The sequence below is a fragment of the Daktulosphaira vitifoliae genome, unplaced genomic scaffold, assembly GCF_025091365.1.
Source record: "Daktulosphaira vitifoliae isolate Bord-2020 unplaced genomic scaffold, ASM2509136v1 Scaffold_1, whole genome shotgun sequence".
NCBI classification, from domain to species: Eukaryota; Metazoa; Arthropoda; class Insecta; order Hemiptera; family Phylloxeridae; genus Daktulosphaira; species Daktulosphaira vitifoliae.
Window position 1 is genome coordinate 57,731,660 of NW_026099572.1, and position 14,959 is coordinate 57,746,618.

Consider the following 14,959-nt stretch of genomic DNA (forward strand, 5'->3'; position numbering starts at 1 on the left):
GTTAAACTCTAGGTCCGCCTATAAACTTAAGGTTTAGTGTACATTGTACACTGTAAAAGCATAAAATATTTTTAATATATTTTGAACTATTTCAGTTAACCTACTAGTTTGGAGTGGAGTAAATGATAATATAATACATAAATCAAAATAATGTATTATGAATTTGTTTAAATAAATTTTTAATAGAAGAATCTACAAGACCCACTTATAGGAAGATTGACGACCTTCCCGTTATATATATTTATAAAAAAAATTACTTCTATGTATATTTTCATAACATTAATCTAAGGAAAGAAATTCATTCTGGGTGAGAATAAATGAAAAAGCAGACTATGTAATATTATTGAAAAATATACTTGTAAATTTTTTGGTCAACTATTTAGGGCCTCTTTATTTTAACTCTATACGACGACATTAAATAACAATAATTACTTTATTCAAAAATGTTTTTATTTAATAAATTTTTATTACAATTGGCTTAAAATGTTTATATATATATATATATATATCTTACAGCCCATTTATTTCTATCCACTTACGTTGAAATTAATAAANTATATATATATATATATATCTTACAGCCCATTTATTTCTATCCACTTACGTTGAAATTAATAAAATAAAGTATACATTCATTCTAATTAAAGCATTAATTGTTACTATATAATTGTAATTTATTATTCTTAATGTAATTTATTATATATTTTTAACTAAAGCTTTGCTTAAGAAAAAGAGATAATCATATAAATTATATTTTTCATGATAAATTTAATATTGTGTAAATAATGATGATTTCATAATAAATCTATAATATATTTTTAAATCGCTTTTGATTAATTAAATGACTGTTTATAAATTCACCTTTAAATTATGTATTTAATAAAAAAATGAATTTTATTTTAATCTATCGGAAAATAGTTTATGTAAATAGCATAATAATAAATCTTTAAGGACATGTTAAATTTTCTAAAAAAAAGAACTATAAAATCGCTATATTGTGTCAAAAACTGATACTTATTTTTAATTGTTTAATAAATTATTTCAGGTAGTTTAATAATGTTTTCAAACGTAACTTTTATATTAATTAATTTTTTTACATTAAGTGTTATTACTTCGAGTATTAAATGTGCTCACCAAACTACTCCAGTAAGTAGATTTTTTATTATTTTTTAATTGGAAATGTTATGATAAAGAGCTAAATTAGTATTTTCTATTAAGTAGCATAGTAACATTAAAGTGAATCAAAATACTAAGATTTTAAAATGTTTTTTTTTTAATGTTTTTAAGTTAGTATGACCATATTATGTGTTAAACTTTGATAACGTATTATACTTAAATTATATTATGCAATTTTTTTTTATAATTTTAACAATAAGAAAACTTAATTTCTCATAAATTATTGCACACGTTTATCTGACTAGATACGATTTGCGATCTTTTGACCTATCATTGAAAGATATCGGTTCCGTGAGAGCTGAGAAAAAGTGGTAACAGATACAAAAAATAAAAAAACACATCAGAGTAAAATTTATTTTCAAAAAAGTTTTCTTCAAAAGTTATTTTGGCATTGTTAAAGTTATAGACCGTCATCTGTTACTAAGATCTATTTTAAACATTTTTATTAATTCACTGGTTGAACGATAAGCTTATCAAATGGTTAAACAAAATAATAAATAGAACACATAGATCCTTCATTATTTGTGCACTAAATATGATAGTGTTGTCTTTGTAGTAATACAAAAATAAACGTATATGTTGTGTGCGTTGGGTATTGAGGTATTTTGACCAAGTTTGGATATTTGGGGATTTGGTCAATTCGTGAACTTAACATGATAATTATTTTTAAGATAAAATTCATAGTATATAATAATCAATTTAACATGTATATACATATATAATAGCTGGTGTACAACAGTGTATATGTTATAACAGATAAATTAATTATTTGTTTGCATATAATCAGTATTAAATATAGATTAATTATTTTTTATTGATAAATGTAAGATGCGTAATGCAAAACATTGGGCATATTACGACATCCGCCCTAATTATTTTAAGTTTTGTACCCTCACAACTATCGTATAATATAAATAAGTATTTGGAAATAAAAATATTATAATATAATCAATAAAAAACCCAGCACAGGGGATCGCGGCACAGTGGTGACGTGGCATAGTTGGATCAAGTATAATGATATCTAACAGTGATTAAAATCACTATAAAAAAAACGGTAGCACAGTGGGGTCGAGGCACAGTGTGGATGAGGCATAGATGGGACAAGTATAGATGATATCTGACAGTGATTAAAATCACTATCATAAGAAACGCTTCGATGCAAATCTGTAGATAGTGTTTCCTTTAGAGAAATTGGTGAAATATTTTAAAAGCAACATGAACTCTTATTTCTTTAATTATATCCTGATTAGTAGTTCTTTGATTTTAAAATATAATATATGAATAAATACTAATTATAGTTTTTAAATTTAGTATGAAATTGTGAGGCCAGCTATGATGTATGGTTAATAGTGTTGGGCGGTTGATAAGAAAGTAGAGCAGAGAATAAGTGTAGCAGAGATGAGAATGCTTAGTTGGATGAGTGGAGTGACTAGAGAAGATAGGATAAGGAACGAGCATATAAGAGGAAGTATAGGTGTTGCGTCAATCGTGGATAAGATGACAGAAAATAGACTTAGATTGTTTAGTCATGGTATGAGGAAAGAAGAATCGAAAGCTGTAAGAACAGTTATAGAAATGAATGTTGAAGGAAGAAGAGATAGAGGAAGACCAAAAAAGAGATGGAGGGATGCTATTGAATGCGATTTGAGGACAGCTGATGTGAGCGTAGAAGATGTGGGAGATCGTGTCAAGTGGAATCTTAGGATAAGGGTGCCCGACCCCAAGTAGTTGGGATTAAGGCAAAGAAAAAGAAAAATATTACCAGATATTCCGGTGGCAATTGACATAATATGATTGTTATTTCGGAATGTACAATTTAGCGTTTAGTTGGGTTTAAATAATATAGCGTCAAATCAATTACCTACTCTATCGGTTGTATCTCAATATACACTACACTTTAATGATACAATAAATAAATAAACTCACACATACACACATATGCATTTATAACATTGTGTCTAATGTAAGTATAACATGATAAAAAGTAACCGTAAAATGAAAAAAATGGAATATAAATTTTATTACTCATATTAAATGTAATGTAACTCGAAAAATATTTGTTTAAATGAAAAAATATAAGATTATATTTTTATTTATAATTGTCTTTTAAACAACTTTTGTGCGAAACTTTTTTTTGTAAGTTAAATATTTTTTTTTGAGAAAATTAAGAAAGCTCATATTTTTGAACTTTTGCGAGGATTTAAAAAAAAAGCTCAATTCCAATCTTGAGGACTATTAGTATGTCATTATACATATTTTAATTCAACTTTTAAAAAAACAAAATTTTTTCCGCAATTTTTCCTTTGTTGACTGGCCTAGATGTCAATTTTAAACTTGTAATTGAGCTAAAAGTTATGGTAATATATTCAATTTATTTTACTATAAACTTTCATAAATCTTTATCAAAAATTTTTCATCAACTTTAAAGAACCAAAAAAATAGGTTAAAATTGAAAATTTGGACTGATTATTTTTAACATATTAAAAATCAAATCAGTAATAATTTGAAAACAAATTTTTTTTTCTTTTAATTATTATTTTATATATATAATTAGTAATAATATAAAAAATTAGAAGTGATAGAAATAGTCTACTTGCAGATTTGAAAACAACGCGAAAAGTTGATTTAGAAAAGTATATTTTTGCTTCTGATGAAAGTTCCTTGTAGTCCAGTGCATTTTTTTATAGTAACAAACAGTTTTTATTGAAAATTATTGTATCAAGCCCTTTAAATTTTTATACACGTAAAAGTAAAGCAAAATATAACTTCTTTATTATTTTTATAATTTCTCCGTTTAAATTACAATATTAAATATCAATTTCATACTAAATTTAATAATTATAATTAGTATATATTCAAATATTATATTTTAAAATCAAAGAACTACTAATCATGATATAATTAAAGAAATAAGAGTTGATGTTGCTTTTGGAATAATCCACCAATTGCCTAATTAAAACAAAAAAAAAAAAAGTTTGTTGGGAATTTTTTCTGCTATTCTGCAAAATTACTCCTTCGTTGACTAGAATGAATCATTAAATAGAAAATTTTATGAGAATTAAAACAATGTTATTTTTAAGATTAATATGCAGTCAGAAAGTTTTATAATTATTATTTATTGTAAATTTATCAGAAAAACTCATTATTTTTTGCATTTTTATCGTAATAGAACACTTAAATAGAAATCATAGTAATCATTTCTAAGTAATTTTTGATATTTAAAAAGATTCTACTATTGAAATATCCAGAACTGAATTAATTTTAATGATTTACTTTAACTAAAAAAAAAAAAGTTAATATTTTGAATCCCTCTTGTGGGCAGGTAAAGGGTTAGATTTATAAAAAAAACCAAATGATAGATAAAGACATGCATCTAAATAAAAAAAAATATACTGATTTGGTCATTTTTGATAAAGTTATAACAATTAACAAAGTTATAAGTTTTATACACTGGACTACAAGGAACTTCCATCAGAAACAAAAATATACTATTCTAAATCAACTTTTCGCGATGTTTTAAAATGTGCAATTAGACTTTTTCTATAACTTCTAAGTTTTAATATTATTAAAAAATAGTTTTTACATATAAAAAAAAATAATTAAGAACAAAAAAAATTGTTTTAAATTAATACTGATTTGATATAATATTTAATATTAATTTGATTATTAATAAGTTAAAAATAAGGAAAATGACATATTTAACCAATTTTGTTAATCGTTTAAAGTTGATTGTTGTAAATGTTTATAATAAAAAAAAAAAATTTATTTTACCATAACTTTTAGCTCAATTGGTAAGTTTGACATTGACATAATTAAATAGAAAATTTTATGACAATTAAAAAAATTGTATCGTTAAGATCAATATGCAGTCAGAAAGTTTTATAATTACTATTTATTGTAAATTTATCAGAAAAGCTCAATATTTTTTTGCATTTTTATGGTAATAGATAACTTAAATAGAAGTAATAGTAATAATTTCCTAGGAACTTTTGTTGTTTGTTGAAAAGATTCTATAATTGAAATATTGAGAACTTAATTAATTTTAATGATTTACTTTAACTAAATGTACCAATCAAAACAAAGTTGTTAAAAAGATTTACTCAATTGAGTTTATTATAAAATTTGATTATATTTGTAAAAATCAATTGTTAATTCAGGAGAAAAAACAATCATTTTTTTTAGAAATGATTTATATAGCAACACGTTAGAAAAAAATTTGAATATTATAGTCTAATAGTAGCACACACAAACAGAGTAATAAAATTATTAAATTACAAAGTAAAATGATTTAATTTTGTAGTTGAAACCTATCATATCAAACTTCATTCGTTAATAAATATTTTGAAAACATTAGAAATTAATGATTTTAATTGTCTTTATGGAGACGATGTAATAACTAACTGTTTAATTGATAAATTAGAATTTTTTTTTCAATTTTTGAGAGTAATATCTTCAACTAGATACGAATTGTAGTAATTTGACGTATTGTTGAAAAAAGTAGGTCAAGTTAGAGCAGAGAAAATAAATGATAGTCACAAAAAAATATCTTCTCGGCTTTGCATCGAAGCGAAAACTTAAAATATAGTAAAATAATTTTAATACGAATAAGAAATTTCTTCTTGCAAGGGGCGACTAAAGTGATGGGATCCTTGATCTTTATTGAAGTTATTGAATCTAAATGTGATAAAAATCAAACGAGTTAAAATTTATACTAACTTAAAAAGAATTAAGAAAAAATGCAAAAAATTCATTGCCATATGCGGGTTGGAACCTCGTACCCCAAGCGTGTAAAACATAAATTTTACCAACTCGGCAACCGTACGTTGCTTCCGGCGGTTGAAAAATTGGCTATTTAAGCTAGTTCAAATTTCAAAGTTATTTTTCTCGACTTAAAAGAAACAAACATATTTAAATAAGTTTAACTATCTATACTATATCAATTTTAATTTATATAATATTTATGAAAATCTGTACTCCCCTTGTCAGGTATTTTAAAATAAAATAAAATACAAAACCCAGAATTTTAACACAAAAATAGCATATTTTTGCATACGGTAGTCATTTTTACCATGAAGACAAATCCAGAGGTCAAATTTTTTTTTTTCACATTAAAGTATATTACATAAGCTTTAATTTAAGATATATTTAAAAGTGTCAGTATTTCCGGAATACTTTCAAAAATTAAATTGAAAATATCGTAGTAACAATACGCATGTTTAAAGTTTTGACCCCCCTTGTTAAAGGGGTATGATCCGATTTACAAAAAAAGCGTGCCAGATGAAAGGGGTATATAAATATTTATTATAAAAAAATAATAATATTGATCCATACATTTTTCCAAAAGTTATATAAAATATAAATTAAATAATATAACATATAAAATCGAGATTTTTTTCACGGAAATCGTACGTTTTTCTTTAACTTTGATGTCCGTTTTCACCACGAAGACAAGTCCAGAGGTCAAATTTTTTTTTTTCAAATTAAAGTATATTACATAAGCTTTAATTTAAGATATATATAAAAGTGTCAGTATTTCCGGAATACTTTCAAAAATTAAATTGAAAATATCTTAGTAACAATACGCATGTTTAAAGTTTTGACCCCCCTTGTTAAAGGGGTATGATCCGATTTACAAAAAAAGCGTGCCAGATGAAAGGGGTATATAAATATTTATTATAAAAAAATAATAATATTGATCCATACATTTTTCCAAAAGTTATATAAAATATAAATTAAATAATATAACATATAAAATCGAGATTTTTTTCACGGAAATCGTACGTTTTTCTTTAACTTTGATGTCCGTTTTCACCATGAAGACAAATCCAGAGGTCAAATTTTTTTTTTTCAAATTAAAGTATATTACATAAGCTTTAATTTAAGATATATTTAAAAGTGTCAGTATTTCCGGAATACTTTCAAAAATTAAATTGAAAATATCTTAGTAACAATACGCATGTTTAAAGTTTTGACCCCCCTTGTTAAAGGGGTATGATCCGATTTACAAAAAAAGCGTGCCAGATGAAAGGGGTATATAAATATTTATTATAAAAAAATAATAATATTGATCCATACATTTTTCCAAAAGTTATATAAAATATAAATTAAATAATATAACATATAAAATCGAGATTTTTTTCACGGAAATCGTACGTTTTTCTTTAACTTTGATGTCCGTTTTCACCACGAAGACAAGTCCAGAGGTCAAATTTTTTTTTTTCAAATTAAAGTATATTACATAAGCTTTAATTTAAGATATATATAAAAGTGTCAGTCTTTCCGGAACATTTTCAAAAGTTAAGTTGAAAAAGTTCTACTTTCTATACGCATTTTAAAAGGTTTGCACCCCCCCTGTATAAAGGGAAATGGTCCGATTTTAAAAAAAAGTATGTCGAATGAAAGAAGTATATATAAAGTATTTATCATTAAAGAATAAAGTTGATTCATGCATTTTTTAAAAAGTTATAGCAACATAATGTTAAAAAATGTAAAATATAATATCAAGAATTTTTTCACAAAAATAGCATATTTTTGCATACGGTAGTCATTTTCACCATGAAGACAAGTCCAGAGGTCAAATTTTTTTTTTTCAAATTAAAGTATATTACATTAGCTTTAATTTAAGGTATATATAAAATTGTCAGTCTTTCCGGAACATTTTCAAAAGTTAAGTTGAAAAAGTTAATTTTTTGTAAAAAAGTTACCATTTTGAAACCCCATCCTTTGGGCTGTTAAAGGGTCAAATGTTCACAAAAATATATAAAATGATAGGTAATTATCTAAGGTATCTATAAAAAAAAAAATTATATTGATTCGGTCATTTTTAAAAAAGTTATGGCAATTTTAAGTAAAAAAAATTGAAAAAATATCGAAAATTAGCGATTTTTAAATTTGTAATTTTTTGGGGGATTTCCCCCGTTTACGGGGAACGAGGGAATTTTTTTCAATTTTTGAGGGTAATGTCTTCGACTAGATACGATTTGTGATCTTTTGACATATTGTTCATCAAAATCGGTCCAGCGAGAGCTGAGATTGAGCGTTCACAGACACAAAAAAAAAAAAAAATAAATAAAAAAATAAAAAAACACATCATAGTAAAATTAATACCTTCTCAGCTTCGCATCGAAGCTAAAAAAGACGCTTCGATACGAATCTTCAGATAGTGTTTAATTTTAAAAAATTGGTGAATTATTCCAAAAGCTACATGATCTGCTAGTTCCTTATTGATATCCTGATTAAGATAAAGTATGTCAAATAAAAGAGAGATTATTAAAAAATATTATTTCTCATAAAAAAATTGTGTTGATCCATACACTTTTTAATAAGTTATAGCGTTATAAAGTTAAAAAGTTCACCATGAAGACAAAATAAAGTCCGAAATTTTTTTTTTTTCATAATGAAGTACATTGCATTAGTTTTAATTTAAAATATATATAAAAGTGTCAGAACTTCCGGAACACTTTCAAAAGTTAGGTTGAAAAAGTTGTCATTTTAAATCTCTTTATATGGGCAGGTAAAGGGTCACATTTATAAAAAAAATACCAAATGAAAGGTAATGATATCATGCATCTATATAAAAACAAATTATATTGATTTGGTTATTTTTAAAAAAGTTATGACAATTTTAAGTAAAAAAAATTTCAAAAATTAGCGATTTTAAAAATTGTAATTTTTTTGGAGGTTTCCCCCATTTACGGGGAACGAGGGAAATTTTTTCAATTTTTGAGGGTAATTATTACATAGATTATTTTGCCTATTGAGCTTACGTTTTTTGTTAATGATTTGATGTCTGGTATTTGAAGTTGGTTTCGGAAATAAGTAGACAGTTTGTCCATAACGCCAAACGTAGAACTTAGTAGTGTCATACTGAATGTCTTTATCATATTGCATCATTATTGGATTTCCTGTGTATTATAGAGTTCTGTCGGCAAAAACAGGGATGTCAAGAATTTCATCAGACATCTCGCAGAGTTGATTGACTGATATCTGGATAAATGAAAGAATGAACTTTTAATTGTGTTTATGTTGTATCATTTTTTGTTGTGTTTATATTATTCAGTTCAACATTATTGGTGCTATAATGTTGTTGATTTTTGTGCATAAAGTAATAAGTTATATTATTGAATATTCCATCGAATAATCTCAAACTCTAACCAAAGGTATTGTATAATAAATGTAAAATTCTCACACGAGTTAATAATAGAGGTTAGAATTTTAATTGTAAAAAAATACTTAAAATTCCAGACATGAATGTACCAAAATATATGAACCATCCCCAAATTTGATGTAATTTATCTTCTACCATTGAACTTATAACTGAAGGATCAATAACTTTGTGTAGATTTATTTAGTCTGTTCATGATATCCTAATGTTTGACGAACAATATTGTTTTGTATTGTTGTAATTTCTTGAGCGAATATTAGGTGTTTTTGTAATGCTTGCATTATATCTCAATTATAAATGCCAGCGGACATTAATTATTCCGGGGATTTATAATTCCATGAAAATTTGGTTTCTGGTTTTAATATCTGTGGTGTTTTGACATCAATTAAATGTGGATTGAGTCTAAACCATTCTCCATCTAAGAAGTAAGGACATGGTAATCTATTGTTACAAGTAGTTTCTGTCCCATATTTTTGTAATATGTGTGGTTTTGGTACCATAAAGAATGATTGATTTTGATACGGGTTTTATTGAAACCCGTAATTCATGAAAATAAGTATTTTTTTTTGCCATTTCGACTAGCACTGGTTTGCATTTCATGAGGTAGATGATTTCTCCACTGAATATTGCCATACAACCAGGAGTTTCACATATGGTGTAAACAAATTCTGCTAAACTGTATGAGGATAGACATCTTTTTAAACTAGGCTCTGCTTATGTGAATTATGTTGGTATTTATTTATAATTTAACTTTTTAAAAATTATAATGCTTAAATTTGTTCAAATAAGGTTGAGATCATTCATACAAAGTTTCAGGTAAAGTTATCCTAAATGGCAAATGGGTTGAGTTTGTTGTGGAGGAGAGTTTTTTGATTATTTCTTTTTATATTAAAAATTATACGAATGTTAAGAAATCTATAAGAACCTTATTTGTTTATCTTATTATTTCCTATAAAAGTTACTCATATAAAAAAAGACAGATATCTAATATTTAACTGTAAAAATAGGTCATAACACACACATTTTTAGGTTTAACAGCAAACACGAAGTATTTTATTACTTTTTATACTCCTGACGATCTATTTGAGTTATAGAAAAATGTATCGTATATAAGTTATAGTTGGTCTATTTTCAAAAATAAATTACTTGAAGTATATCTTTCTAAACTCATCAGTCAATGAAATAATTAGAAATGTATAGCTATTTGAATATCTATAAAAAAATATGAAAACGTATAAGTAAACAAAAATATTTTATGAATTAATATAAATAACCTAATCTATAAAATATTTGTAATGTGCTTAAAACATAAAATTTACTTTTTAGAATCCGGGTATTTTTTTCTATTTTCTTTAGAACTAATAATATATATTGTTTTTGAGTTTGATATTGGACGATTTTTTCATTATTATTTTCAATAAATTTAACTCCTCGTTATGCGATAACATTGACTACTGGTAAGTTTTGTTATAGCTCTCATCAAACTATCATTTCGGTGTATCGTTATTCAACAAATTTATATATATGTATATATATTAGTTTATATTAAAGCGTTTGAAAAATTCTTTAGAATTAACATTAATAAATTATTCAAGGCTTTTACTTAATAATTTAGATGCGTGTTGTGGCTTGAGAATGTAGGATTTGCTATTTCTTCTTCTACTTCTGAATTGAGAACTACAACCATTTTTCTTTTTTCTATTACTGTAACGTTATCATAAAATGATAAAACTACAGCTTCCACAATTGATCACAAATTTTTTTATAGATATTTCTGATATTGTTCAATCGATAAATTTATATTTTGTAAGATCTTTTAAGAATAAAATTATGATTAGGACTTGTTTGATGCATTGAACCAATTGTGCAATAAATGTGCAAACACTAGCGACAGGCTATTCTTAATTGTTTGTAGTAAAATTCCCTACCATTGTGTGAAAATAATTGTGATTGGAGAATTAATATTCAATAAAACGACAAAGTAAATTGTAAAATTTTTCATTATAAATAATTAAATTGATTTCTTCTTTTTTAATTTTCAGTTTAACACTTAGTTAAGTATATTTTAAAAACAATTCTTAATACTGCAACTAAAAATTGGCCATAATGATAGCCACAAGAGGAGACTATCCTAAATACTCTATTAAGGTATTTTAAAATTAGCAAAATTGTTTCTAAATAAACTTATTAGTAGATAGATGGTAAAAATCGATAAAACTAGTTAAATGAAAATCCATAAAAACAAAAAACGATAATATCAATATCATTAATTAAATCGAAATCGAAAATGTTTAAATTGACATTTTTATTAATACAAAAGTTATAAAATTGTTATATTAATAAGCTGAATTGAAATCAAAAACGAAAAAAATTATATCGTTTTCAAGCCTTGGTTCTATATTAAAATTATATTTCTATAATTTTAGGTTCAAAGAAGTAATAAAATTATACCTGAGCATACACCCAAGGTAAATAAAGAATAACTAATTTATTTAATTTAATTCAATTAAAAAAAAGGAATAATAAAAAAACATTTCACAATTTATGGTATATGTATTTTTGTATCTTTTTCAAATAATAATACAACTTTGTTGTATCCCTAACAGCTATATAAATAAATGAAACCTTTGAGTCCTAACTGACACAAGTATAAACTTTTTCTCATATGACACAACCAAGGGGTATGTCCAAAACTATCAGCTGTAGCCTAAAAGAGTAATAAGACTACGGTACTGTTACCAGCACAAATTACTCATTAAGTTACTACCAAGGTCATGTCGTATAGAGACCCAGCTGTATTTTAAAGAGAAACACCTTATATCTTTACTTATAATAACATAAAAGGAAAAATAGTTTAATTATGATGCAAAAGTAATAATTAAAAAATATAATTTAAAAAAATTAAACGTGAAAAACAAAAATACTTTTAGAGTACAATGAAGTAATACACGATAGTAAGAATTATTGTCAAAATGAGCAACACAAAAATAATATTACCCACGGTACACCCGAAGTACTCTTTTCTACAATTTATTCCATTCCGTCTTAAATACTAGAACATTTTGTTTTTTAAATCTTGCACAAAGTTAATAATACAACGATTCCCAAAAATGTTTATAAATATTTACTTCCTGGATTAATAGCAATAGATTATGAAATTATAATTATGTTACTATTAAACCAAATATTAAATAAAATGTTTTTACTTTTAGCTTTAAAGATAATAGGCTACATTATATTATATAATTTCAGAATCAAGAAAGTAAAAAACATTTACTTGAACTAGCACCAATGGTATGTATGGAATAACTAACCGAATAATGTTAAAAGGTTTAATAAAAAAATTTCAGGATATTGCCTATTAAATAAAAATAATTTTAAGAATTAAAATGAAATTTGTCTAAAATCATAACTTTGTAACTATATATTAAGGAGAATGAAAGAAAAATATCTATGACTGAATCTGCACTCTTAGTAAGTATAAATTTATTTATTTAAGTATATCGATGCAAAATAAAATAACTAAATTAATCATAATTAATTTTAAAAATTTCGAAGAATTTTCATTTTTTGTATAATGTTTCTTGTGAATAAAAATGACATTCTCTTTAAAAAATACTAGTTATATTCCAGTATACACAAGTCACTTATACAAAGTGTTCAGTAAGTAACGAAACAGGTCAATTGTTATTAGTAATGAGAACAATTAAAACCCGTTTCTTTACTTACTGAACATTCTATATATTTATAATAGAGTTTATGTTCAAAACTTTTATTTTTTGTTAAAATAGCTACATAAAAATGGAAATATTAATAATAAGCAAAATTATTATGCTAATAAAAAAAAAAGCAAAAAAACACATGCGCGCATTAAGGTGAAAGGTTAAAAACGGTAGCACAGTGGGGTCGAGGCACAGTGTGGACGAGGCATAGATGGGACAAGTATAGATGATATCTGACAGTGATTAAAATCACTATCATAAGAAACGCTTCGATGCAAATCTGTAGATAGTGTTTCCTTTAGAGAAATTGGTGAAATATTTTAAAAGCAACATGAACTCTTATTTCTTTAATTATATCCTGATTAGTAGTTCTTTGATTTTAAAATATAATATATGAATAAATACTAATTATAGTTTTTAAATTTAGTATGAAATTGTGAGGCCAGCTATGATGTATGGTTAATAGTGTTGGGCGGTTGATAAGAAAGTAGAGCAGAGAATAAGTGTAGCAGAGATGAGAATGCTTAGTTGGATGAGTGGAGTGACTAGAGAAGATAGGATAAGGAACGAGCATATAAGAGGAAGTATAGGTGTTGCGTCAATCGTGGATAAGATGACAGAAAATAGACTTAGATTGTTTAGTCATGGTATGAGGAAAGAAGAATCGAAAGCTGTAAGAACAGTTATAGAAATGAATGTTGAAGGAAGAAGAGATAGAGGAAGACCAAAAAAGAGATGGAGGGATGCTATTGAATGCGATTTGAGGACAGCTGATGTGAGCGTAGAAGATGTGGGAGATCGTGTCAAGTGGAATCTTAGGATAAGGGTGCCCGACCCCAAGTAGTTGGGATTAAGGCAAAGAAAAAGAAAAATATTACCAGATATTCCGGTGGCAATTGACATAATATGATTGTTATTTCGGAATGTACAATTTAGCGTTTAGTTGGGTTTAAATAATATAGCGTCAAATCAATTACCTACTCTATCGGTTGTATCTCAATATACACTACACTTTAATGATACAATAAATAAATAAACTCACACATACACACATATGCATTTATAACATTGTGTCTAATGTAAGTATAACATGATAAAAAGTAACCGTAAAATGAAAAAAATGGAATATAAATTTTATTACTCATATTAAATGTAATGTAACTCGAAAAATATTTGTTTAAATGAAAAAATATAAGATTATATTTTTATTTATAATTGTCTTTTAAACAACTTTTGTGCGAAACTTTTTTTTGTAAGTTAAATATTTTTTTTTGAGAAAATTAAGAAAGCTCATATTTTTGAACTTTTGCGAGGATTTAAAAAAAAAGCTCAATTCCAATCTTGAGGACTATTAGTATGTCATTATACATATTTTAATTCAACTTTTAAAAAAACAAAATTTTTTCCGCAATTTTTCCTTTGTTGACTGGCCTAGATGTCAATTTTAAACTTGTAATTGAGCTAAAAGTTATGGTAATATATTCAATTTATTTTACTATAAACTTTCATAAATCTTTATCAAAAATTTTTCATCAACTTTAAAGAACCAAAAAAATAGGTTAAAATTGAAAATTTGGACTGATTATTTTTAACATATTAAAAATCAAATCAGTAATAATTTGAAAACAAATTTTTTTTTCTTTTAATTATTATTTTATATATATAATTAGTAATAATATAAAAAATTAGAAGTGATAGAAATAGTCTACTTGCAGATTTGAAAACAACGCAAAAAGTTGATTTAGAACAGTATATTTTTGCTTCTGATGAAAGTTCCTTGTAGTCCAGTGCATTTTTTTATAGTAACAAACAGTTTTTATTGAAAATTATTGTATCAAGCCCTTTAAATTTTTATACACGTAAAAGTAAAGCAAAATATAACTTCTTTATTATTTTT

General features: G+C 25.1%; 1 protein-coding gene across 6 annotated transcripts in view; it reads left to right on the forward strand.

Moving 5' to 3' along the window:
- Positions 1-980: 980 nt before the first annotated feature.
- Positions 981-14,959, forward strand: part of LOC126895300 (uncharacterized) — a 33,549-nt gene continuing 19,570 nt past the window's right edge. For 2 of the 6 annotated variants that reach the window (XM_050667024.1, XM_050667025.1), the window contains exons 1-4: positions 981-1,146; positions 11,767-11,808; positions 12,593-12,634; positions 12,773-12,814. In XM_050667024.1, coding sequence (XP_050522981.1) covers positions 1,057-1,146; positions 11,767-11,808; positions 12,593-12,634; positions 12,773-12,814 — 216 coding nt within the window. In that variant the 5' untranslated portion in view covers positions 981-1,056. Of the gene's footprint in view, positions 1,147-11,406; positions 11,489-11,766; positions 11,809-12,592; positions 12,635-12,772; positions 12,815-14,959 lie in introns of those variants that run through there. The other 4 variants (XM_050667026.1, XM_050667028.1, XM_050667027.1 and 1 more) reach the window with 3 other exon arrangements.